This window comes from Phocoena phocoena, chromosome 3 (assembly GCF_963924675.1).
Source record: "Phocoena phocoena chromosome 3, mPhoPho1.1, whole genome shotgun sequence".
Taxonomy (NCBI): Eukaryota; Metazoa; Chordata; class Mammalia; order Artiodactyla; family Phocoenidae; genus Phocoena; species Phocoena phocoena.
In genome coordinates, this window is record NC_089221.1 from 168,924,514 (window position 1) to 168,946,660 (window position 22,147).

At 56.5% G+C, this 22,147-nt stretch overlaps 1 protein-coding gene across 1 annotated transcript in view; it reads left to right on the forward strand.

Annotated features, from left to right (window-relative positions):
• The window catches only part of RANBP3 (RAN binding protein 3), a 53,150-nt gene extending 31,808 nt beyond the window's left edge, over positions 1-21,342 (forward strand). Inside the window, exons 3-17 of the mRNA XM_065873846.1 lie at positions 681-717; positions 804-890; positions 2,907-2,978; positions 8,295-8,360; positions 9,233-9,325; positions 10,183-10,301; positions 11,796-11,912; positions 13,798-13,901; positions 15,082-15,160; positions 16,271-16,373; positions 16,823-16,947; positions 18,335-18,455; positions 20,207-20,349; positions 20,747-20,930; positions 21,016-21,342. Coding sequence (XP_065729918.1) covers positions 681-717; positions 804-890; positions 2,907-2,978; positions 8,295-8,360; positions 9,233-9,325; positions 10,183-10,301; positions 11,796-11,912; positions 13,798-13,901; positions 15,082-15,160; positions 16,271-16,373; positions 16,823-16,947; positions 18,335-18,455; positions 20,207-20,349; positions 20,747-20,930; positions 21,016-21,059 — 1,494 coding nt within the window. The 3' untranslated portion in view covers positions 21,060-21,342. The remainder of the gene's footprint in view (positions 1-680; positions 718-803; positions 891-2,906; positions 2,979-8,294; positions 8,361-9,232; positions 9,326-10,182; positions 10,302-11,795; positions 11,913-13,797; positions 13,902-15,081; positions 15,161-16,270; positions 16,374-16,822; positions 16,948-18,334; positions 18,456-20,206; positions 20,350-20,746; positions 20,931-21,015) is intronic.
• The last annotated feature ends 805 nt before the right edge of the window (positions 21,343-22,147 follow it).

Genomic DNA, 22,147 nt, shown 5'->3' on the forward strand with positions numbered 1-22,147 from the left:
TGCTCGTTCGCATTCTAAAATTAAAGGCTGTCAAGGAGGAGATTCTTCAGCCGCCTTTCACTCTCAGCTGATGATTGTTCGGTGGGTTCTGCGGTCTGAGCTGTTGTACCTGGGGATTCTCTTCTGAACACTTTGGCCCAAGGCTTCAAAGCTCTCGGCTGCTCTGGAAGTAACAGCCCACCTTGAAACAGTTCCATACCATGGGATGTGCCAGGGCCAGGAATGGGAACCACCATGACCCAGTGTCACGCAGCCAGTGTCACGCAGCCAGTGTCAGCGGTCCTGCAGCCCTTCAGGGTGCAGAGAGGGTCGCTTTCCAGCTCTTGGCAAAGTGAACTTGGCCAGATCCAGTTTCAGTGTTTGAATTGGGGGGCTGGGGTGGGGGAACGCCAGTTAGCTGTACCCGGTGGAGAAACACGGAAACTGATCCTGTGCTGGGAACGCGTTCCCAGCCGTTAAGAGGATTCCTTGGCACGAGGCCTGGTGAGGCAGAGGCGTGACGGTTCATGGGGGATTTTTGAGCATTAGGTTGAAAGCCTGTCTGTGACCCGGGTGACTGAGCCCAGGCCACGTGCCCTCAACGCTACATTTCGGGATCCATTTGTGGCAGAAGTCAGGAGCTGCCGGGCCCTGGGCCGCGCGGCCCTCTCTGACCGCCCTTACATGTGTTCTTGTTTCAGAGGTCAGCCGGAGGCTCCAGCCCCGAAGGTGGAGAAGGTGAGGAAATCTCTCAAATGTTTCACCAGTTTTGGTTGTAAAAGCGGAAGCAGCCTGATTTTTCTCCTCCTCCTCATTTTCTGTAGATTCTGACCGAGAAGATGGAAATTACTGTCCTCCCGTCAAGCGAGAAAGAACATCCTCTTTAACGCAATTCCCGCCTTCACAGTCAGGTAACCGTTGCAGCCCTTCGTTAGACGGTGACAGCACCTGTGTTTCCAATCCCGCTGTTCCCCTCCAGCACCTCACACCCCTGTCTGTCCCCTGTGCACATCCCGTTAGAATTAACTCAGTCTCCGTCAGGAGTGAGGCTGGAGCGTGCCCGAGGGTAGCACAGGTGCCCCCGTCTGGAGGGGTGAGACCTAGTAGACTATTAATAAGCAAGGCTTGCGAAGAAATCGTCCCTCTGAAAGGGACCATCAGGGCCTTGGTCGGGGCTCTGACCAATAAGCGCACGTCCACCTTGCAAGGCCGCTGGCTATGTGTTGACTGAAGGTGGGGGAAATGGGGTGTCCTCCTGGCCCTTCAGCCATGTGGCTAGAGTCCGGTGGGCCAGTTGAGAATCCCAGGCACACACACAGACAGTACATAGGAGGGAGTCCAGTGGCCCCAGCAGGCACTTTGGTGGTGGAATACCATGAGCTTCCCGACGAGGGGGCTTGGGGGAGCCTGGAAGGGTTGGCCAGGCTGGGACCCTGTCCCTGTGGTTGTGGCTGGGCCCAAGGGCTTGGAAGCTCCAGCCTGGTGCCAGGTCTGCACACACACACACAGGCCAGCAGACCAGCTGGTGGACACAGGCTGGTTCAGGCAAGAGGCGGGTTCCTGGGGTAGAGGGAGATGCTGGGACTACTTAGCGGGGGGCTCTGCAAGCCTGGGGACACCCCTGCGCCTTGGAGGGTAAAAGCTGCGGCAGGGTTCCCCACTCCCGCCCCCGGTCCTGGCTCCGTCCACTCTGGCATCGCCCCGTGCTGTCTGCGGTGCTGGCTTACAGACACTCTCCAGTTCCCCAGCTTGAAGCTCATTCTTGGGAATTCATGTAAAACATTTACAAGTGTGAGCCCTAAGGATATCACTTTAAGGGAAAAAAAGACACTCCTGGAAGCTTTGTTTCTGCTTCCAAGAATAATGCAAACGTCACAGGAATGTACAGTGTAGAAAGTGAGTGTCCTCTTACGCTCATCCCTGTAACACTTAATTTCACGCCTGTTCCCTGAACACTTGTTTTGGACATTGCCTCATCCTTTTTCACAACTGCGGGAGACCCCCCTGAATAGAGGCACTGTCGTTTGCTAGCCAGGCATTGAGGAGCTATCCGGGCGGTCCACAGTGCAGGCTGCGGTTACATCCTTTTTCTAAGGATCTCTGCACGCTTGTCACGTGAGCCTTACCACAGGAGGAGGGAGCATCCACTTCCTGGCCGTTGATCGTACTCCTTCCCGCTCACTGTCCACTGCTGAACCGCACTTTGTGCGTCGAGAAGATGCAGCGGAGAAGAGAGGAGGCGGTTTGTGCTGTGACCGTAGGCTAAAGGGGTAGAGGGCCAGCAGGCGTTAGCCCTCTCCTCTCGTGCGTCACCACCTAGGGGATGCTTTGCGCTCAGCCATCAGGGGAGTGGAGCCACAAGCAGTCCCACGTTTGGAGGCCTTTGCACTGCACTGTTTCCACTTAGCTAGCTGCCTTCTGTCCGCACAGTTAGATCTTCAGCCCCACTGCATTGTTGCCTGGCCCACAACCTGGGAAGCAGTTGATTTTGTAAGATCCTAAACAGGTGAGGGGAGGGGGTCTGCAGCCAGCCGAGCCCCGACTGGTGACAAGGAGCAGGGCCTGAGGCTTGGCCCCAGCGGAGACTCAGAACATCGGGTGCATCCACTTCCCTCCTGGCTGCTCCCACAGGGGCACAAGGACGAGGCAGGTGGCCACAGCAGGCCAGAGTCAACTGCTAGGTATCAAACAGATTCAGGCTGTTCCACTGGACACCCACCTTTCTTGTGCTTTAGAAAGAGTCCCAGGGTTTCACTTTTACTGGGAGTTGCCAAAGGCCAGGTTCACAATGCTGACCCCCCTTCCCCAGCGGTGGGGCCTGGAGACGACCCCTCAGGTGGGAGAAGTGATCCTGTGCACGTCTGCCCTGCCTACTCACACTGTTTTTCCTCTTGTTCCCTCCCCTGCCTGCACCTCCTTGTTGACAGTATCAAAAAACAATGTTTTTATGCCATCCACCTTCTGCGAGCCATCTGCAGGCAATTCTGACTCAGAACCAGGTGAGCCCTCGCGTCCCTTTACCTTTCTCGGCTGGTCACTGGGGGTTTCCTGGGATGAAAAGCAAGGTCTTAATCGGGAATGGGTGGTTTGAAGGCAACCTTCTTTTTCAGTTCCTAAATGTTCCCCAACTCTTCACTGCACAGATTTGGAATCTGGTGTGAGGCAGGCTTCATCAGCCCTTAATTTCTGTTTCTACAAGCAGGGCCTGGTTACAAGGAGTTGCAAGTCCTTTTTTAAAAAAAAAAGAGAGAGACAAGCAAAAACAAAAAAAAACTGTAATGAAGTATACTACCCATTTTTCAAAAGTTTGCACAAATAATACATTTGTATCATTAAAAACTCAGAAATACATAGAGTAAAAGAATCCACCTCTCCATTTCCCACGCACTCTGCCATCCCAATGGTAACCACTCTGAACTTTATGTAATTTTCTAGACCCCTTCTCTGCGTATTAAATTCTCACATGAATTAACATTACTTAGATCTGTTTAGATAAATATATTTAATCAGAGCCTTAAAATTTTAAGGAAAATAGCTTGATCCTTTCTGAAGAATGTGGAGCTTTCCTTTTTTGGTCTCTCACTAGAGATCCAGCCCCAAGATTTCCTGAAGGCTTCTCCCATGTGGCTGAAATTCCTCATAAAAGATTTAATGAGCGAGTGTAACCATCTTAATTCTGTAACCCAACCTGCCTTATATAAATTCATTGCCGACTTCAAAAGCGCTGCGAGATCAGTCAGTACTCTGGCACGAGGGCACTGTCGAGGGAAGAGGCAAGTTGTTAGAACTTTGAGGGTTGATTGGATGACATTGTTTCAAACAGTTGAATTCATTTTGACTCTAAAGGCAAACTGTTTTGAGCTGACCCCCCTCACAGGGCCTGAAGAGGAGCTTGGTTTGTAGGGGTCCTTGGGAAGACCTGGGCACTGGCCTAGCGAGTCACGTTCTGAACCGCGGGGGCCGTGTCAGCTGTGGTGGGTGATCAGCCACTGAGGCCAGCCCTCGAGCTCTGTTAGGAATCTAATGCTCGCCCCCGAGGTCTCTGAGCGACAGCCCCACTCCCGCTTCTTCCCCGAAACCTTTATCCTGCAGCATTGAGAGCAGGGCAGCCCTGAGCAAGGCGGGCAACTCGGACCTGCCCCCGAGGCCTGCCACAGCCCGGCCGGCCCCTGGACCCGCTGCCACGTGCAGCGGTGATATAGACTGGCTCAGCCACTCTGCAGAGTGAACTAATTATTCTTAGCTCCTCGCCTGCCTGCCTTTTCTTTTTTTTAGCTTTAATTTTTGCGGGAAAAATTGTAACACTTAAGAATGGTAAAGCACTTCTCTGTCTCTCTACCTAGAGACCCCATTCGATTTTCCCGGGGCGTCCCAGTGATGTCCTTCATGGCAAAGGCATCAGATCCTGGCTCACGCATCACGTATCTGCAACAGTCCCTCGAGCTTGCCTCGGCTTTTATAACCTTTCAGAGTGCAGGCCGGTTACATTGGAGAAGGCCTTCAACCTGGCTTTCCTGCTGTTTCCCGGTGACCGGACCAACTTACCCTTGGGGGCTAGAACACCACAGAGGTGAAGCTGTGTGCGTCCTGTGCACCGTAGCGGGTGACTCACGGTGTTTACTGTCCTGTTACTTGAATAGGGCGGAGCCCGCCCAGGTTCTCCGCTGAAAAGTCATTTTTCACCCTTTGATTAATATTTTCTGGAGAGATACTTTGAGACTCTGGAAAATCTCATTCCGCTTCTTACTTTTTGCTGCAGTGTTAGCCTCCAGAGATGTTTTCTTGCTGGGAGCGGCTACTACTCTGGTGATGGCCGGCCGGGGATTTTCTGCCTCCTGTGGGTCGGCACTCTGCTGGACAGCAGAGCTCTTCTCTGCCACTGCTTGCTCATGTGTTTACTAGAGCCACATGGATGTTTGCATTCCTGTTTTAGTCAGTGGGTTATAATCTGTCGTTATTAGTGTTTACCTTAACATTCAGATTTTATCTTCACCATCAGTTTATTTTAATCATCCCACAGTTGGCTGCCGGGAGCTGCGACAAGCCTGTGCCCCTTGGCCATGTCCGCATCATTCTTTCGAGCATGTCCTTTTCTTTCTGTCATAAGGGGTTCCAGGCTCATTCTTCCCTCCCTTTCCTCAAGGGGATCCTGGTTCTGCTTAGTAGAGAGTGGTCTCTAGAGACCAAGATCTGAGCGCTCTGCGTGCTGGTCGCCGTTGGGCTGTCGCTGCTCCCAAGCCCTCTCTGTGCCCAGAGCTGAGAACACACGCAGCCAGGAGCACAGACATACGTAGATCTCTTCGCCTACACACACTCACATCTGCACGTGTTTCTGTGCCTCTGCTGTTCTGTCTGCTTGTATAGGTCACCCCCGGTTCGGGTGGGTGCTTCCAGCACCAACAGGGTTCATTGTAGCCCCACCTCCCCCCCCTTCCCCCCCTTCGTATTTCTGCCTCTTTTCTGACAGTAAGAAACCTGGCTCCCTTTGTCCTCAACACACTTACTCATCGCTCAAGCCCCCGCCAAGCTGCCTTCTCTCAGATTCTTTTTAGCCTGTGGTACACACCAGGTTAAATTCTGATCTGCCTTCCTGGTTAAATCCAGAGTTCCCTCATCACCTGGGTCTCTCTGAGGTGGGGCACAAAAAAGCCTGCTTGCTTCAGTCATGATTCAGAGGACGGAGGCTGCCCCACAGCAAGCTCACGGGGGGCCATGCATGTGCCCTCGAGAAGACATGGGTACAGCGGCCTGTGCACCCCTGTGACCTTGGCGTGACCTTGCACCCCCGTGACGGGCTCTGGCCATCAGGCAGTGCCTCTTCACTGCACCCTGACTGCGTTGCAGGGCAAGTGAGCTTCTGGAGGCCATGAGAAGAGACCACGTTTGTTTCAGTGAAGACAGGGCTTGTGGCAGGACCTCCAGGGTGCGCCGCCCTGTAAGCACCCTCCCTGCTGCTCTGGGCCCCGCCGTCCCAAGTCCCCGGTTGCCATTGCGAGTATGGCACACACGCCCGTCTGTGTCTCCATTCACCGCAGCATTCAGCATGGATGTCCTGTGCATCCTTGGGGTGGGCCAGGCACTGGGCCCAGTGCTCGGGTTCAGTGGCAGTGACTTTCCAGGCCTGTCGCCCCTGCTGGTTAGCCTGGTCAGCCCCGGGGGTCCAACGGTCAGAGCAGGGCGGTGAGAGCAGTCTCTAGCCCCAGTGTGAACACTGCAAAGCCAGCTCTAAGGGCTTTTTAAAATCACATGAATTACGAATTTCATCGCATTTTTTTTTTTTTAATGTTTCTAAATTGCCAGTCATCTTCTGAATAGTCCTGAGCTTTGAAATGTAATTCAGTATTTCCCTTCCCAAAAGGAACATCTGGCAGCATGTCCTCGCCTGCATCCTGTGCTGTCTGGCTCTCCTGAGTGTGGTGTTAACGACCCCTCTACGGGAGAGGCACCAGCTCCACCAGCACAGGCTCCCCAGAGCCCGTCGGGGTCAGCTCCTTCATGCAAGCTAGCAGTGAGAGTTACTTATTGTAACCTGTTTTTGCCCAAGGAGAGCAGTTTGGCTCACCAACACATAGCCCACAGGAAGAGGGCCTTCCTGTTTAGGAATTCTTTTGGGTTTTTTTGTGGTTTTTTTGGCTGAGTTGGTTCTTCGTTGCTGCGTGCGGGCTTCCTCTAGTTGCAGTGAGGGGGGCTACTCTTCGTTGCGGTGCACGGGCTTCTCATTGTGGTGGCATCTCGTTGCGGGGCACGGGCTCTAGGTGCACGGGCTTCAGTAGTTGTGGCACGCGGGCTCTAGGGTGCAGGCTCAGTAGTTGTGATGCACGGGCTTAGTTGCTCCGTGGCATGTGGGATCTTCCCGGACCAGAGCTCAAACCCGTGTCCCCTGTATTGGCAGGCGGATTCTCAGCCACTGCGCCACCAGGGAAGCCCCCTGTTTGGGAATTCTGATTTGATTTTGTTTCATACCTGAAAGTGTGGACTGACCAGGTGTGTTTGTGGTGGTGTTTTTGTGTACAGTTGAAGGATTTCTAGTGTATCTACAGAGTTGTGCACCCATCACCATAATTAATTTTAGAACATTTTTGTCACTCCAAAAAGAGACCCTATGCCCTTGAGCAGTCACTCCTCACTTTGTCTTTCCCAGCCCCTGGCAACCACAAATCGACTTTCTGTCTCCGTGGATTTGCCAGCTCTGGACATTTCATGTAAATGGAGTCATACACTGTGTGGCCTTTTGGGGTATCTTTCCATTTATTTAAGTCTTTACTTTCTTCCAACAATGTTTTGTAGTTCTCGTGGTTCAGTTTATTCCCAAGTATTATATTCTCTGTGGTGCTATTGTAAATGGAATTGTTTTCTTCACTTTCGGATTGCTCGCTGCTGGTGTGTAAAAACACGCGAGGGATTTCTCTGTCTTGATCTTGTTCCCTATGACCCGAAAAGGGTTTTTTTCCCCCGTGGGCTGGACCTTAGCACAAAAGTGAGGCTGCCTCTGGGGCCCAAAATGCTGCTGTCCCTGGGCTCTTCTGGGGACAGACGTGTCCTATTGGAGTCACAAGCCTTTTTATCCTGATCCTTCTGGTCAGGGAATGCATTAGACTGTCTCCCCCGCCCCCTGAGATGGGCAGAGTCACCAAGGTGCAGGGATTAAGGGGTCTGTATGTACTGGTGGCTGAGCTGAAACCAGGCTTTGAGCCCCTGTGTCTGTCAGCTCTGCATAGTCCATCCCAGACTTCGTCCTGAGGGAGGCCCCGCCTCCTCCTCCTGGGCCTCCCAGCGCCCTCATTAGCCGCAAGCACTCCGGGCACATCTGGAGAGAGCCTGCCGTCTGCCACCTTTGATCTTTCACCACAGAAAATGCATCTCAGTTCTCAGAGGTCTGCTGGTAGTAGAGAAGCTTCTCCTGATTACAGACGTGTCCCCCTGGAAAGGGAGCTGGGTCCCAGGGACCAGAACTCTGTGGCTCCCTGATATTCCTTGGGGCCCGCGAGCACAGCTCAGCCTCCGAGCTCTCAGCCCCGGCAGGTAGCTGGGTGGGTGGACTGCAGCTTGACCAGCCCCACACACGCCCTCCAGTTTTCCGTTGCCAGCAGTTCACCCCAGGGCCAGCACTGCCTGCAGCCCTCAGCCTCCTCCCTTACAGACGGGATTGGATGGGCCTCTGCTCTTCTGTTTTAACTTGGAAACATTTTCCCTAGTTCCCCAGGCCCATGGCCACCGAAGCCCAGACCACAATCCTCTTCTGCCCCTGGTCCCTCCTAGCTTTGCTGCCCCACCCCAGGCAGGCCCGCTTTTTATTTTTTCTCTTATGCTTGTAGAGGAAAAGAGCAGTGGATTCCGGTTGAAGCCGCCGACCCTGATCCACGGCCAGGCACCCAGTGCAGGTGCGTGTCCGCCTTGAAGGAGGAGCACAGAGTGGCTGCCTTGCGGCCTCTGCGTGCCAGTGCGGTCCGGGCTCACTTTTCTGACACGTGAGCACTGGAACACCGCTGGAAAGAGCCCGTCAGACCAGGGAGGTTCTCCTGCCTGTGAGCCCGCTGTCCCGAGGAGGTGGCGGCGAGGGAGCGGGCCCGGCTTTGTGGGTGGCGTTCAGGCTCCGTGCCCGGCAGTAGCTCAGTTGTGAGACTGTCTCTGCTGAGCGATCTGCCCACAGCGTTAACCCTGAGTAGCAGAGCAGCCGCTAGTGAGCGGGGCCCAGCACTCGCGCCATCGAGACACGTCACATCCAACGGGAAGCCCTTGCAGGGCCAGGAGCGTTCTCGTGGTCCTCGCCCTGTATGTTTGGCAGAGGGATTTTCTCAACGTGGCATTTTGAGAAGCAGGTGCAAGGGGTACCTTTACGTGACCCCTAGCAGAGTCCTAAACTTTGAGAGGTGAACTGTGGCTTCGCTGCTTTCCCCTCACCGTCTGCCCTTGACCCTCGAGCCCCACGCTTGAGAACAGCTGTCTCTTGGTCCCCCCTGTAGCATTCCTGTACTCACTGGATTAATTTGCAGACATCAGTTTCATGGGGGTTTCATTTAATCACATATAAAAATAACAATAGCCAGATTTTGTATGTCTAACTGTAGAGAAAATATCTTGGGTTTTTAATTTTTTCAGTATGCATCCCTGTAAAGTCTAGCCCAAGAGGGACATCAGATGCGTTGCTGGGGTGAATTTTTCTGTAAAGTGCCTGAGAGCCGGCGTGGGGGGGGGGGGTTGCATTTCTGCCCTTGCGGTCGGAGGGCCCGGGCAAACCGACCTCTGTCCCCAGGTCTGCCGAGCCAGAAGCCCAAGGAGCAGCAGCGGAGCGTGCTTCGCCCAGCAGTGCTACAAGCCCCGCAGCCAAAGGTGCTCTCACAGACCGGTGAGTGACTCAGCCATGGCCCCTCCCAGGCTCACACGTCAGGGCACAGCCGCGTCACGATGCAGGTGGCTTTGGCCCCGTCTGCTGAACGCACTGGGAAATAGAGTGCTGGAGAAACAAGCCCTCAAATCCCCAATGAGCCTGGAAGACAGGCAGTTCCACTGGCCTCCTGAGAGCTGGCCCCCCAACCCTGAGCGGCCCAGATGCGTCCCTGTGTGTTTGCAGGCAAAACTCAGTCCTGTATGTCTAAGAGACCTGAACCATATTTCTATTATATCCACAAAGGCTGGGGTTTTCAGTTCATCCTTAATTTTCTTAATACTGATAAACTTTTCTTCTCTTCCTCTTAATCTTTCCCTACAATTCAAGAGCTCTTCATCGGGAGCAAAAATAGTTAATATTTCTGAAGGGTTTTAATTGCATGGAAAATTGTTTTGGTCTAATACTAAACAAAGCCAGATTTAAAGTTGTACATGTCACATAATCTCAACTGTTTAAAGGAGAAAGTGCATAGAAAAAAAGACTATTAGTAAAACTAGTTTTATAAAACTCATGATTATTCCCCAAATATATTTTCTTTTTTTTTTTTTCACCTAAGTAGTAGTATTTCTAAATAAACTGAAGATTCACATGGTTCTTTGTGGAGTAAGCAGTAAAGGATTCTTTCTTTTGTGAGGTGTTGGTTTGGGGTTTGGGTTTTTCTAACCTAAGAATTTGTGACTTTCAGTATTGATTCCGGATCCGTTCCTTATTTAAGAAGGAGACGTTACACTGTCAGCCCAAGTGGTAGAAGGCAGCGGTGCTGAAGGTGGTCCGGGCTGACCTCTGAGATGTCTGCTGTCCTTTTCTCCCCACAGTCCCGAGCAGCGGCACCAACGGGGTCAGTGTCCCGGCAGACTGCCCGGGGGCAGCGACATCGGCTTCGCCTGACAACCCCGCCCGGAGGAGTCCCTCTGACGAGACGCCAGCACTCGAGGTCCGTCGGCAATGGGGCAGGGAGTGCACCGCACGTGAAGCTTCTCAGGGCCTCACCGGGCGCATGGGCTGTTGACCACTCTGGGCCATATCCAAGCTGGCCCATGCTAAAGCATCCTGATTTGCTCAGAGGTCTCCATGTGTAACCACAACTGACTGGCCAGGTCACCAGCCCACCAAGAACTCCACAGTTGGTTTTGAGTGAAAGGGGCCACGAGCGGGGCTCTGGCACTTAGGGCCGGATAGCCCAAGGCCTGTTTCGTTTCCACGCACGTAGTCTGTTGGGGCCTTGTACCGCTGTACTTGGAGAGATGTCTCCCATCCCTCTTCCACAGCCGAGCAGTTCCTCAGGGGTTCATACACATGTGCTACTTCTAGTGGCAGAAGTGTGCTTGGGAGTCCGCTCAGAAATCATTTATTTATTTCTTTTTATTTTTATATATTTATGTATTTGTGGCTGCATTGGGTCTTTGTTGCTGTGCGCAGGCTTTCTTTTTAGTTGCAGCAAGCGGGGGCTACTCTTCGTTGCGTGGGCCTCTGATTGTGGTGGCTTCTCGTTACAGAGCATGGGCTCTAGGCGTGCAGACTTCAGTAGCTGTGGCACGTGGGCTCAGTAGTTGTGGCTCCCAGGATCTAGAGCGCAGGCTCAGTAGTTGTGGCACACGGGCTTAGTTGCTCCGCGGCATGTGGGAATCTTCCCGGACCAGGGCTCGAACCCATGTCCCCTGCATTGGCAGGCGGATTCTCAACCACTGCGCCACCAGGGAAGCCCAGAAATCGTTTGTTTTTTTAAAAAAAAGTCTTCCAGGGTTCTGGGATTATATAGGCCAGATGCATATGTTTTCCAGTAGCGTTGCATAGCAGCTGAAAATAAGGGGCATTTAATGAAGAGCCTGCATTTGCGGTTGGCAGAGACGGACTTGAAATCCGAGTTGCAGCAACACATCCAGGGCTCCACGTACGGAGACAGATTGCACCCGTGTGTTTATCTCCACTCTGCCCGTTTCAGCAGACAGGTCGCTGCCTGAGGTTCTCCACCCTCTGCCTCCCCCACCCGCTGCCATACCGCCGCCGGATGTTCAGGCTCAAATGGTGAAAATGAACATCTCCAATTCAATCTTCAGATGTCCCTGAGCCCCCCACCCTGAAACCACAGTTAGTGGAATTGGAAAAAGGAATCATTCCTACAGCATACTGCTTCTCAGAAACTGGTGGCTAGGGCTCTGAGCTGGAGGGAGACCTGGACGTGACCCCCCACCCCACCGTCTCCACCCAGTGTTCCCGGTGACGAGGGCACTGCCAAGACCTCGCCCCTCCCCCTCCCCGGAGAGGTCTGGTCCCCCCCAGCCCTAGGGCGTCTCCCTGGTCCCCCACCCCAGGGCCCGCTCCACAGGATCCATGCCAGGCAAATGCAGTGGTGTGAGATGGCTCATCTCGCTTCTCAGGGCTGATGTGTTGCTTCTTTTCAGTTGTTCTGTTTGCTTGTTTTAACCAGGAGAAAGACTCGCAGAAAAATGAGTCTAGCAGTGCTTCTGAGGAGAGCTGCGAGAAGAAGGAGCAGCTTGCACAGCAGGCGTTTGTGTTCGGGCAGAACCTGAGGGACAGAGTTAAGGTATGTGGTCAGAAGGCCGGATGAACTGTTGACCCAGTGAAGGGATCTTTTTATGCCTCCCCCGGGTTCATTTGCCCGGGGATGGGGAGTGGGGGCCGTGTCTGGGGTGGTCCTGGGCCTCAGCGCCCAGCAGCTGCTTGTTGCGTCCCTTCCGTGCTGTGCTGCTGACTCCTGGCAGCACCCCGGCCGGCTGCCCCCTACCCTGCCCCACCCCTGCCAGTGTGGGGCTGAGCGGTGGCTCCTGGCGGCAGGCTCCCTCGTTCTTCCAGGAGCCAGGCTCAGAGAGGCAACTTAGCCCTGACAGCTGACGTGTTTATAGCCAAGGAGGAAGCAGACATTAGGATCCGATGCTTTCCAGGTCGCCAGAGAGATTTTTCTGTGCTTACTTCAGGGTTTCTTGCAGCACTAGCATCGTTCAGCCCGCATCCTTCTTAGTTGTGGAAGGCCGTCCCGTGCACTGTAGGGTGTTGAGCAGCATCCCCGGCCCCCGCCCTCTAGATGCCAGCAGCACCCCCTCTCCCCGCCCCCAGTGATGACCGCCAAAAGCATCCCCAACGGTTCTGAATGTTCCCCGTGGGACCATGTCACCCCCAATTGAGAGCCATCGCCTTTTTTCAAGGAGGGCAGGTGGAAAGATACTGTTTTCTCTCCCACAGGAGGCAACAGGATCTGTCACCTCCTGGCTGCCCCCCAGGTGTGTTGGTCTAGTCTGGGGACTTTGAGTCGGGGGTGGGGAGCATGTGGCAGTGGCAGGGGATCTGGGTTCTGGACCCCACGCTCTGGCCCTCTCGGAAGACCTGTCCCAGCCCCAGGGACTGAAGGTCCCTCTGTGCCATTGCCAGCAGCTCATCTGGCAAGAAGCTCCTAGAGGCTTGAGGGGCAGTGTCAGTGTCTGGGGACATTTGTCATTGCCACAGCTGGGGGGTAGGTGCCACTGATACTAAGTAGGTGGAGGCCAGAGATGCTGACCAACACCCCACAGTGCCCAGGATGCCCCCGTCCCCGCTCAGGGAACCACCGCGCCTGGGGTCAGTAATGCAAAAGGTGAGAAGCCCTGAAACGAGAAAACAAGAGTCTCTCGGGTGTGGAGGAGATGTCAAGCCATGCCGTCAGCTTCCTCCTTTGGTGCCCACTGTCCAGTAGAAGCACAGATACCCCAAGAGACACAAGAATAGGTGTTGATGTTGCACAGCTTTAGGCAAAATGATGAGTCCCTTGGCAGCTGCGCCCTCCCGGGAGCAGGAGGCAAAAGCAGGGAGGACCTGGAGATCCACCCATGCTGGGGACCGGGGGCCTGGCCTGAGCCATCAGGTCGAATCTGTTCCTCGCTGCCTTGAGATTGGGGTGGGGGCGATGTCTCGTGGGGATCCGGGCGTCTCATGGTTGCATCCCAGCTTCTCAATGGTGGGGGGGCGACTCAAAGCTGTGGTTTCTTAACCCCTCTGAGCCTCTGCTTCCTCACTCAGAGCAAGGTCGCTAACACCCACTTCTCAGCGTTCCCGGGAGAGTTTCATCGGAGGATGTATTTAACCAGGCTAGCATGGCAGTTGGCGTAGAAGCAGCCTTGAGAAATGATGCTTCTGTTTTGTTTATAATGAACCCCTTAAAATGTAAGATTTGTAAGCGACCTGTGATTCCTCGGTGCAGAAGCATTGATAAAAATGCCAACAAGGTGCCAGCCTGAGTGTGCTTTTTTAAAACAAGGTAGAAAAGGCTCCCTAGTGCCTTATGGACTGTTTTTGTATCTTAACCCTTACCACACCCCAGGGTACACACATGTAGACGGAGCCATGCCGCATGTCAGCGTAGGGCCCGTGGAGGCAGGCTGAGCTGCAGAGGCCAGGACGTGCCGTTCTCTGAGCAGTGTTTCCTCTCTGTTTCCCAGTTAATAAATGAGAACGCTGAAGTAGTGGACATGGAGAACGCCGGACACCCCAGTTCAGAAGCGCCAGCCGCCACCAACTACTTCCTTCAGTACATCAGCTCCAGGTCTGCGCCTCGGGCCTGGTGCCCAGCCTTGTACGGGGAGAGCCTCCGCCTCGGGCCCGTGGTCACCCACGGTACCTGCCTCAGGGCCCAGAGAAGCCTGGACCCTCCTGCACCAGGAGCCAGCCCAGTCCATCCTCGGGAGGGCAAGGGCACGTGCAGCCAGAATCCCAGTCACCCTGCAGCCCCTCCCTCTTTTCTGCTCTGGACACAGATGTGGAGGGGCTGGGATGGCGGGCTTCAGCAGACATCTGAGGCAGGACCCCAGTCCCGTGGGCTTGTTCAGCCCAGCCCCGGGAGTGACCTCTGTCACCCGGGCCTCGTGCCCAGAACAGAACCCGGTGGGCCAGTGACAGCTCGGCTGTCTCCTGTCACCAGGTGCTCCCTGCCCTGGACCTGGGCTCGCCGTTGGCGCTACTGGTGGTGGCACTTGCCAACAGCCTGGCTGCCGGGGTGTTTGAGAAGGAAGGCTCGTCCCTGCCTGGGAGATGGGCCAGCAGAGCAGGCGCCGTGCGGGCTCCCACCTCGGAGAGGCCCGATGGGAACAGTGACCTCGCTGCTTGGCTGCCTGGCCCCCGGTTAGCAGAGTGCATCAGATATTTTAAGACGCATTTTTTGCACCTGAGTGTTTCCCAAATTGGGAGGCACGTGCAGCCTGTGATGTCTTAAACCGGATGAAGTGTGACCGCCAGGGCAGCTGCCGTTTGCTGAGCGCTCCCCGAAGGTCATCCCGTGTCACCTGCCGGCCACCCCATAGGAGGCATCACCTCCTTGGTGCAGGCCTGGGGAGGGACCCAGAGAGCTGCAGTGCCTCCCGGGGGCAGCCCACTGGCAAGAGACAGCCGGGTTTGTCTGCTGGGAGTGGACGGAACACCCCTGCGCTCAGCCTCTGTGCGGTGCTGCCCACCTCCTGGGGGTTGGGGAAGACGGGCATCTGGTGTGTCACACGGCGCCCGTGTGCAGTTGGTGCCAGGCGGTGCGAGCCAAGGGTCTGTGTTTGCCGCCTGGAGAGGCCTGGCATGGAGGCCTGCGGGTACCTGTCCCTGGCACGCCAGCCCAGTCCGAGGCGGAGCGGGGCCTCGACCGTGCTTTCCGCTCCGACCGTGTGTGTGCGCCGCGCATGTGGGCGTGCACACCGCCTGGCCCTGTGCCACCCTGCGCTCACAGCGTGTCTCCTCTTCAGTTTAGAGAGCTCAGCCAACAGTGCCGACGCCGCCAGCAGCAAATTCATATTTGGCCAGAACATGAGTGAGCGCGTGTTGGTGAGTGACCCCCGTGGGGACTGTCCTTCCCGGGGCCCGGAAGGCTCTCGGAGCGTCCCGCAGGTCACTGGGACACGTCGGGTGTGGCTGCTGCCTTGAGTCCTGTGAAATTAGAATGCTTTCTTTTCCAAGTAAGAGAAAGAAGACCCAGCTCAGACTCAGCTTAAACGGGGGGCGGCGCAGGTGGCCTAGGGAGGCTCTGTAGGAGCCAGTGTCGCGCATCCTGTCCTTCCTCGTCCTGAGAAGGGATTCCCTTGAGTCACGGGCCGCGCTTCCTCCCAGCTAAGGGCAGGTGCGGTGACAGCCGTCAGGCCAGATTCCTTAGCCATGTGGGCCGGGACCACCCTGTGCCACCTCTGAAGCCAAGGGAGGGCAGCCCCATCGCCACTGTGAGGCTGCGGCACAGAAGTGGGGGGCGAGGGGGCAACCCCGCAGGGTCTCCAGTGTCCCCTGCACTCCTGACACACCACGGCCGAGGCACGTGGCTGACCGCGGGCCACGTCCTGGTCCCAGAGAGCCCAGCCAGCCCGGGATGGGCTTCTAGGGTTGTCACCCGCCTCCTTCTCTTTCTTCCTTTTCTTTCCCAATCGTGACACACAGCCCCGCTGTGTCCACTGTGAGGGCAGCTCAGGCGCTGTTTGGGGCCCGCCTGACTCCTGCCGTCTTGGTCTCAGTGTTTGTTTCACTAAGGAGCCACCTGCTTCTTTTCTTGAGCGTCAGTACTGTCCTTTTTCGATTACGATGAAGTAGGCAAAGAACTGCTTCACGGGCCAGGGGGACCAGGTGGCACAAGGTCGGCTGGTGGCACACGCCTCCAGGTGACGCCACAGAGGCTCCAGAGGCGGCTCGCGTGCGCGTCTGGGCGGGCCTGTGAGGACTGAGGACCGCCTGTCTCTGATGCTGCTCGGCAGGCGCTGAGTGGGCATGGGCTGGGGCTGGGCGGGTCCCCAGAGTGCGGGAGGGAGGCCAGCGTCGGCAGAGGGGGGTCCTCTGCTGGGTGGGGGGCGCCAGGAGCTGCCTCCTGGCAGAGGGGTTCCCTGTCCTGCAGCGGTCGGCCCCCGGGACCACCCCCCCACGCCCCCTCCTCCTGTGCGCCTTCGCTCCCCGCAGAGCCCGCCCAAGTTAAACGAGGTCAGCCCGGATGCCAACAGAGAAAACACAGTGGCCGAGTCCGGGTCCGAGTCCTCGTCCCAGGAGGCCACCCCCGAGAAAGGTAGGCCTCGGTCCTGCCCTCTCCTGGGGGCGTCCGGGAGGCAGGGAGGGGCGGGGACGCTGTGAACCACCCTCGGGCACAGCCCACAGCCGTGCGTGCTGGGGTCCAGTGAGCAGGAGGGGGGCGAGGCCCGGGGCCCTGCCTGGTGACCAGGATGGGGTTGAGGTGGTTGTCGCCCTCCTCCTCGCCCTGAGGCGGCAGACGCTTCTCAGCACCCTCGGAGGTCTCTCGCTGTCTGCCGTCCTCGCCTGAGTGGGAGAGTGGGAGTCCGCAGCTGCACTGGCCGCTCCCGGTGGCCACCCTGCAGACTCCGAGGCAGAGTTACGTGGTGCGTTGCCAGGGTCCGCTGTGGGCCCGAGGCGCTGGCCCCCTTGAGGCCAGAGCCACCCTTTGGGTGTCCTGTGAGGTACACCCTCCCCCTGACCAAATCAATAGTCAATGTCGTTTAGCTAATAACATTGCAGAGTCGCTGGCCGAGTCGGCGGCCGCCTACACCAAGGCGACGGCGCGGAAGTGCTTGCTGGAGAAGGTGGAGGTGATCACCGGGGAGGAGGCCGAGAGCAACGTGCTGCAGGTGAGGCGCGCCCGGCCTCGGGGACCTGTTGGTGCGGCTAGCGGACTTCTTGTACTGCTCTGTTTTAGAGCAAAACGGTCTGTTCTGAGACAGTCTCGATAATTCAGGGAACTACAAAGATGTGTAACAAACACCTCTTGCCACCCAGAGTCAACAGCTGTGATTATTTTGTCCCGGTGGTGCTGTGTTCTTTTCTTAGACCAGACTTTATGGCACCCGTGCCCCGTCCCATCTCCCTCCCCTCCTGGGGCAGCACGTCCAGTGTGGTGGGGCTCCATCTGCCCTTCGTCCTTTCGCACATACCTGTGTGTGTGTCTATAAACCACGTATATGTGGCTTTGGGGGGTTTTTAATGTGGGGTTTTTAGTGGTACTTTTTCCCCCACTCAGTTTTTCTTCTCTCTCCATCTTGAGAGATACTGACTTACAGAGATCTGCAGGCTCTTTCTGTAAAGGGCCACGTGTGGTCTCTTGCAGTTTTTTTGTACAACAGCTTTATTGAGGTACAGTGCACATACTATGAAATTCACCCTTTTAAAGCGTACAGTACAGTGGTTTTTACTGTATTCACTAATTTAGAACATTTTTGCCCCCCCAAAAAGAAGCCTTGTGCCCATGAGCAGTCACTGCCCATCCCCCTTCCTGCAGCCCCAGGCAACCCCACTTTCTGTTTCCGTGGATTTGCCTGTTGTGGACATTTCACGTGAATGGGATCGTACAACATGTGGCCTTCTGTGTCCACATTTTCGAGGTTCATCCCTGGTGGACCATGTGTCGGCGCTTCACTCCTCTTCAAGGCTGAATAACAGTCCACTGTATTGATAGCCCACATTTGTTTATCCAGTCACTTGCTGGTGGGCGCTTGGTTTGTTTCCACTTCTGAGGTATTAAGAAGGATGCTCTGTGAACATTCACATAATAGTTTCTATGTGAACACGTGCTTCGCTTCTCGTGGGTAGATACCTAGGAGTGGAATTTCTGGGCCATATGATAACTCCACGTTTAATGTGTTGGAGAACAGTTTTCCACTGTGGCTGCCCCATTTTCCATCCCCATTAGCAAGGTGTGAGGGTTCTGATTTCTCCACATCCTCCAATACCTGTTGTCATCTGTCCTTTTGGTTATTACCATCCTAGTGGGTGTGAAGGGGTATCTCATTGTGGTTTTGATGTGCATTTCCTTAATGATTATTTTTTTTTAATACTCCTCTCAAGATGTGAAATCCATTCTAGTTCGAGGGCAGGACAGAAAAGTGGCCAAGGGCCAGACGTGTCCCCCAGACCATAGTTCGTTGACCCTGCTGGTTCATCGCGGGTTCCCTGCAGGCTCCCGGGGTCTGTCTGCCGGCCAGGGTCCCTGCTCACCCAGAGGGCCACCTTGTGTTCCAGATCCAGTGTAAGCTGTTTGTCTTTGACAAGACCTCGCAGTCGTGGGTGGAGAGAGGCCGGGGGCTGCTCAGACTCAACGACATGGCATCGACTGACGATGGGACGTTGCAGTCCCGACTAGGTGAGCTTCGGCCAGGTTTCTCTGGAGGAGCCTGGGGCGCGGCGGGGCGGGACTCCCTATCTGCACCCACAGCCGGCCCTCAGCCTGCGGGACCCGGCCTGGCCCAGAGGCTCCAGCCGCCAGCCCTTCTGTGATGTTCCTCTTCCTGATCGTGAAAGTGGATGAAAGGATTTAGCCATTTTCAAACGTATTTTCTTATAAAGTGTCAGTTGTTTCGTGGTGAGTAAACAAAGAAATCAAACATCAACGAAAATCTCTTTATAAAAAGAGGGAAATCTCTGTCTGCCAAGAATGTTTTGGCGGTCCATTCCTGTTCTGTGGATCTTTGTTAAGGAAGTGGGGTGACTTTGTCTCTTGCTCTTTTCACTTGCCGTTTTGTGGGCGTGTTCCTGTGTTGTTAAATTTTCCCTAAAATATGACTGTTTGTGAAAAGCCTCTGTATGGATTAACATTCCGTCGGCCGTGAGTGTATTCAGCCATTTCCCTGCCGATGGACATGTAGGTTGTTCCTAATTGTTTTTGACTTGTAAGTAATGCTACTGGGGCCATCTACACGTGAATCTTATTCCCGGAAGTACGCTTGTTACAGAACAGATGTGTGTGCGGGCGTGTTTGTATATATGTGAAACGTATGTGTTCATTTTTTTGTTTGTTTTGTTTTGTTTTTTTAATCCTCCCCAGTTAAAATTGTCCTGCGGCCTTTACAGAAACATCCATTTCTGGCCCAGGCGTAGCTCATGCTGTGTCTTTTCGGCACTGTTTTTATGCACTTGGGCTTCTGTTCAGGCACTGTTCTTTTTCATTTTCCCTAATGGAAACGTGCAAGTGTATCTGGACAGAGAGGGCGCAGGATTTTGAGCCCCCGCAGCTCGTGGCTCTGCCCCTGGGTCATCAGCCTGTGACCAGCCTCGTTGTAACTGCACTGTCCCCTCCCTTGTTGAGATCCTTCCTGGCTGTCGTCTCCTTTCACCCCACGCAGCCTTTGATCCTTGGCATTGACCTTCCTTCCCTCCAAGTCCACCTCGGGGGGCGGGTCGGGCTGTGAGGCCGGGCCCAGAGGGCTGGCGGGGGTGAGGGTCACCCAGACTGGGGTGACCGCCTATAATCTGCTCCAGGTTTTCCAGTAGGGAGGGCCGGGCTGGCAGGAAGGCCAGGGCTCACCTGTGTCCATGGGGTTGGGGCTCGGGCAGGGTGGGTAGGCTCGGACAAATTGAGCAAGACGACATTGGCCTTGGACCCCACTGTGGGTGGAACTCGTGGTCTCACACACATTTCCAGAGAGGGGAGGCCTGTCCCCTGTTCTTCTCCACTGTGTGCTGCCCTCAGTCTACCTTTGTCTCCCTCCTGATGGAGGCTCTGAGCAGCGGTCAGCCCCGACCCTTCCTCTAAGCAGTTAGCTCCTTTTCATGGGGCAGGAGCTGCGCCTCGGCCTGTGGGTGGCGACAGTCAGGGGGCGTAGACTTCGTGTGGCTTGTCCCCAGTGTGCAGACCCACCTCCACCTCCTGCTGCTGCCTGTCCAGCCCCTTCCCCAGGGGAGCCGCCACCCTGGCACCAGCTCCACCCACTGGATGTGCCGCCAGGGGTGGGGGGTTGCCAGGGCTGCCGCTCAGCAGACAGGAGGCTTTCGTGGACCTTGGGGGGATTGTGGGATTTCACCCTGGGGGTGTTGGCTTTCCTGCAGATTGTGTCTGTTCTCGTAGCGGCTTCGTCGAGGGGTGGGGGGCAGAGCTGATGGCCTCGTTGGTTGCAGTGATGCGGACCCAGGGCAGCCTGCGGCTGATCCTCAACACCAAGCTGTGGGCCCAGATGCAGATGGACAAGGCCAGTGAGAAGAGCATCCGCATCACAGCCATGGACACGGAGGACCAGGGTGTGAAGGTCTTCCTGATCTCGGTGAGCAGCCCCAGGGACGGGCTGGGCTGCCCCCGGCCTCTCGGGGAACAAAGCTGTCCAAACAGCCCCCGGACGAGGGCAGGGCAGCCCCATGCCTAGCACTCAGAGCCCTGCACTGAGGGCCTGGCCGGGGAGAGTAGGAGGCCTCCAGGGTCGGGATGGCTCACCGAAGGCTGGCCCGGCCCAGGCTCTGTGGACCCCTCGGGAGGACAGGCCCTGGGCCTGGGGGAGCTTCGGTCTGCTGTCCCCGGGTTTGTCAAGGAGAGAGGTCAGGCTCCTCCCCAGTCCAGCCCGGGAGCTGGGACATCCCATTACGGCAGGGGCTGCGGCCACGTCACCTGAGGAGGGGTCTCCCCGTGAGGCCTTGTAACCTGGCCCTCCCCTCTGCCTCCGCCAGGCCAGCTCCAAGGACACGGGCCAGCTGTACGCGGCCCTGCACCACCGCATCCTGGCCCTGCGCAGCCACGTGGAGCAGGAGCAGGAGGCCAGGACGCCGGCCCCCGAGCCCGGGGCGGCCCCGTCCAACGAGGACGACAGCGACGACGACGACGTCCTGGCCCCGTCGGGGGCCACCGGAGGCGGTGAGCCGGGGGTCCCGGGGCTGACCCGAGGGGTGGGGCTGTGTCCAGGGCAGATACCTGACGGCCAGGCCACCGCTCCCCACAGGCGCTGGCGACGAAGGGGACGGGCAGACGGCCGGGAGCACATAGCGCCGGGAGCCGGCTGCCCACGAGCCTGCTGCTTTGTCCGTCTGTCTGCCCGCCCGCCCGCCCCTCCCTCCGGCAGCGTCGAGGCGCGGGGCTCGGGAACCACACTCCCCGCTGGGTGGCCACAGTCTGGATCCGCACGTCCCGTTCAGAAGCAGACTCGGGAACTGCCTGAATGTGGTTTGGGACACGAACCTCATCATATTGATGAGCGAAACGAAAAAGAACATTTCTTCCCTCCCCACCTTGAATTGAGATGGCACATTAAGACTTGTCACGCTTCTCACTGGGACTGGGACCCCTCGTTTCCTCACCCCACCCTCGTCGTGTCGCCAGCTCTCCCCACCTCCGCCTGCCCGGGCACCGGGTCTGTCCACACAGTGTCACGCTGGGCCTGCTGGACCTTCTGTTACTACTGTCTTTACCTCCCAGCTCCCACGTTCTGATTCGGAGGGTTTATTTTTAGACCTTTTCTTTCCCCCCCAAGGCTTTGTGTTTGGTTTCCTAAATCGAGGCGCTTCTCTCCTGTGTGTCGAGCAGGCACGGCTCTGTCGTGGGCTGCGTCCTCGTCCCCCCTGTGGCCGCGGCCCCCGTGCTGGGGGTGCTCCCCACCTGGGGTTCCTCTAGGCCAAGTCGTGGGGTGCGGAGGGGTTGGGCCCTGGGCCTGGAGAGCCTATCTAGAAAAGGGTCACTGGGCGTGGGAGGGCGTGGGAGGGCTCCCCCCCCATCCTCCTGTCTGTTCCCATAACATGGGTCACCCGTCATCAGGCACCCAGGTGCAAACCTGCTTCCTGCTGTTGGCCGTTCCTTCCTTGCCCAGCCCTGGACATCTCTGCCCCCAAGACCGTTGAGGGCTGGGGGCCTCTGTGAGAGGCAGAGGGGGACCCTGGCAGGGCCTTCAAGGAGGGGGCAGCGAGCGGACCGGTTCCAGACAACGGGCAGAACCCATGCTCGCAGCACACACAGGAGCGGCGCCCTCTGCCCGCCCCACCCCGTAGCGTGGCCAAGAGCCAGCTGGGTGCCGCCCGCCCGGCGGGGCCCGCAGAGGAGGCCTGTGTGCACAGGGCCCTCACAGGGTGAGGGGGAGGCCT